Source organism: Coffea arabica, chromosome 11e (genome assembly GCF_036785885.1).
Source record: "Coffea arabica cultivar ET-39 chromosome 11e, Coffea Arabica ET-39 HiFi, whole genome shotgun sequence".
Lineage (NCBI taxonomy): Eukaryota > Viridiplantae > Streptophyta > Magnoliopsida > Gentianales > Rubiaceae > Coffea > Coffea arabica.
This window is the reverse complement of record NC_092331.1, coordinates 43,548,157-43,552,209: the sequence shown is the minus strand read 5'-3', so window position 1 is coordinate 43,552,209 and position 4,053 is coordinate 43,548,157. Positions and strand designations below refer to the sequence as shown.

Here is a 4,053-nt window from a genome sequence, read left to right as displayed (position 1 = left end):
TAAACTTGTAATTTAGTCAACTATTTGCCCAAATGAGATTCTCTTTCCATTATATATGTCCATTTTTCCAGTCTAATGCAAAACTATGTAGTTCCACTCATTAAGACACATAACATTGAATGCATATTTAGGGGGTGTTTGGTAAATAAGTTTCAAATTCAATTTTAACACGGACGGCCTACTTTTTGAATCAACATGACTGCACGAAACTGCAACTCTGACAAATTAGGATACAATTCCAAAGTAAAAGACTATGGGTACAATTAGGATATTATTGAATTTGAAACCCATTTATCAAACACCTCCTCCTAAATATGTATTTAATGTTACGTGTCATATCAGCAGTATTAATAAGAAGTGAAACTAAATACAGTTTTACATTAGACAGGAAAAAGGAATAGATATAATCAACAGAGGATCATGTACTGCAGTTGACTAAGTCAGTGTGCATGTTGTCACTTTTCAAACGATGGACAGTGTGTATAGATGGCATTTTGTTTAAGCCAATTCAACTCCAGAATTGGAGTAATCAAGTCGTTGACATGCCATGGCTGTCCTACTTCCAATTCTCCTTTCTTCCTTATTCCTGTCAATGCCTATTCCATCTTCCTCCACAACCTATACTACTTTAACGAAAGGCTCATTGCTTTCTACACAGGATGTTCTAATTTCAAGCCCAGATGGGATTTTCACTGCTGGATTTCTCATTGTTGGTGAAAATTCTTATTGCTTCTCCATATGGTTCACCGAGGCACAGGATGGAAACTACACAGTTGTTTGGATGGCCAATCGAAATCAACCAGTCAATGGAAAACATTCTGGGCTCTCTCTGCAGGATTCAGGGAATCTGTTATTGACAGATGCAGGGCAATTCAGTGTTTGGACAAGTAATACAAATTCAAACTCTTCTGTCCAATTGAAACTTCAAGACAATGGCAATCTTGTTCTCAGCACTTCTGATGGTGAATTTCTTTGGCAAAGTTTTGAATTCCCAACCAATACACTTCTTCCGGGGCAGTTGTTTACTAGTGAGACAATTCTTGTATCTTCCAGAAGCACAACCAATTATTCTTCTGGTTTTTACAAGTTGTACTTTGATAGTGATAGTGTCCTACATCTTCGGTACGAGGGTCCTGAAATAACTACTGTATACTGGCCTGATCCATGGTTAAATATTTGGGATGCTGGGAGATCATCTTTTAATGGTAGTAAGATTGCTGTGTTAGATGAATCTGGCTATTTTCAGTCATCTGATCTGCTGCAATTTTATACGTCTGATCATGGCATTGGACCATTGAGAAGATTGGTTCTTGACGTTGATGGCAGCCTTCGGGTCCACAGTCTAGATAAAGCTAATGGAAGTTGGCGAGTTACATGGGTACACAATTCTGAACCGTGCAAGATCCATGGTATTTGTGGCACCAACAGTTTATGTATCTATGATCCTGAGGCTGGAAGAAAATGCATCTGTATTCCAGGATACAGGATGATAAATCAGATGGATTGGTCTTATGGATGTGAGCCTGATTTCCAAGTCTCTTGCACTAATGAAAGTGCTTCAGGTTTTATTCAACTCCTCCATGTCGAATATTATGGATATGATATTGGCTACTTTCCTAATTCCTCCTTGGAGAGTTGTAAAAGTTTATGCCTGAATTACTGTGAATGCAAAGGGTTTCAGTACAAATTTGATCTAACAATGGGCTACTATAGTTGTTTCCCAAAGACTATTTTGTTCAATGGGTATCGTTCACAGAATTTTGAGGATCCTATTTACATAAGATTGCCTGCGCTTAATGTAACCACATTGCAGAACTCTGACCAAGATTTTAGTTTACAGTGCAAAGACCAAGTCACACCAATAGACAGACCCTATAACAAGATAAAACAAGATCGAGTGAAGTCCTATCTGTGGTGTACTTTGGGAGTTGGAGCTTTTGAGATCATCTGCTTACTCACTTACTTGTTTAAAACCCAATGGCGATCCATTGCAAGAATTCAAGGTTACCTTCAGGTTGCAACTGGATTCAGGAAATTCACCTATGCTGAGCTGAAGAAGGCATCAAGGAATTTCAGCAAAGAAATAGGACGCGGAGGAAGTGGTGTTGTATATAAAGGTGTGCTTTCAGATAGTAGAGTTGCTGCCATCAAATATCTCAAGGAAGCCATCCAGGGAGAAGCAGAATTTCTCGCAGAAATCCGTACAATTGGGAGGCTCAACCACATGAATTTGATAGAAATTTGGGGATACTGTGCTGAGGGGAAACATAGGCTTTTGGTGTATGAATACATGGAGCATGGTTCACTAGCGAAAAATCTTTATTCAGATAAACTTGATTGGAAAAAGAAGTATGAAATTGCTCTTGGTACAGCAAAGGGACTTGCTTACTTGCATGAAGAGTGCTTAGAATGGGTTTTGCATTGTGATGTGAAGCCCCAGAACATACTTTTGAACTCTGATTATCAGCCAAAGGTAGCAGATTTTGGGCTCTCTAAATTATTGAATAGAAGTGCCATTGACAATTCAATGTTCTCCAAGATTAGAGGAACTAGAGGATACATGGCACCTGAGTGGGTGTTTAATCTCCCCATCACCTCAAAAGTTGACGTTTATAGCTATGGAATTGTTGTGCTGGAAATGATAACAGGACGGAGATCCACTGGGAACCATGCCAATGATGAGAGCATTGTGGTGGAGCCAAGAAGGCTGGTCACTTGGGTAAAGGGAAACATTAAGGTAACTGATGAAAGAGCATCTCAGACAAAGGATATTGTAGACCCTACAATAAAGGGTGACTTTGATATGAGAAGGATGGAAATTCTGATTGACGTAGCTCTCAAGTGTGCAGAGGAGGACAAAGATGCCAGGCCTACTATGAGACAGGTAGTTGACATGCTTCTTCATCAAGACTGCAATGAGTAGCAAGGCAAGCATCAAAATTGCAGATGATGGTTTCCAATTAAAACTCAGGCCAATTTGCACAATTATTAATTTTTTTTATTTGTCCTTTTTTTTGTGGGTAGTATTTGGTGTGCCAAGATTTGTGTTAAATCTGTGCTTGGCTCCATTGGCTGTTCATTGCAGTGAATAACTAGCTGACTTTAATGCAGATGACTTTCATGAGAATCGGTTAATGTTAAGATGATTATGGAGATTAAGGAATATTATAGCATAGAGCCGATGTGGTTGATACTTCTTTTGCTAATTATAAAATGTGTGTCAACAAGTGTAGAAAAGGAAGGTTGAATTGATTGGCAGGATTCATTTCTTAATTGCAAGCATTTGTTGTGTAAAATGGTTGACCTGTCAAAAAGTAGTTTGCATATGACAGCAGCAGTTGGTCAAAATTTGCAGTAGTTGACTGGTTGTGATTCTCAATTTGCACTAAATAAAGGACAGCGGGTAAAAATATTTATTTTTCAAAATTAGATTTCTGTAACTATTGAGGATTCAGAAAGAGTAGACATTTTGTTTCTTAAAGGTGTGTTTAGGGGTGTAAACGAATTTAATCAAACCAAGCATCCTACTGTTTAAATTTGTTTGATTAGTTTAATAAAAATGAAATTGTGTTCAAGTTTAACTTGTTTATTTATCGAGTCGAACAAAAACGAACTTTTATCGAATCAAATTCAAATCGAACTCAGATAGATTGAATTTTTTACCTATAAATTTTAAAGTTATGTTAATCGAGTCAAGCTCGAGCCAAGTTTAAAAGTGTATCGAACACAAAATTGCTATTCAATTTTGGTGCTATTCAATTTTGGATTGATTAGTTGGTAAACCAAGTTCAAATGAATTTTTGTCAAGCTAAATTTAATTTGAGTATTGAGTAGCTTGGCTCATCTTTCAGCATGTTGCTCTCCAATAATGGCTAATTTGTAGCTTTCTAAGTGGTCAAAAGAACTTATAGTAGAATCAACAGATATGCAACATCATCAACTGATTTATCACCCCAACAAAAGTATGTTAGATTTTAATATCTAACTTGAAACCTTCAATTCTTCCCATTAACTTCAGTACTTTTTTTTTTCTTTTATAGCGCATTACGCGTA

At 37.2% G+C, this 4,053-nt stretch overlaps 1 protein-coding gene across 1 annotated transcript; it reads left to right on the top strand.

Annotated features, from left to right (window-relative positions):
* The first annotated feature begins 371 nt into the window (after positions 1-371).
* Positions 372-3,115, top strand: LOC113708544 (putative receptor protein kinase ZmPK1). The gene has a single exon (XM_072071844.1). It carries the CDS (start codon positions 548-550, stop codon positions 2,921-2,923), a length of 2,376 nt encoding a protein of 791 aa, XP_071927945.1. The 5' UTR covers positions 372-547; the 3' UTR covers positions 2,924-3,115.
* The last annotated feature ends 938 nt before the right edge of the window (positions 3,116-4,053 follow it).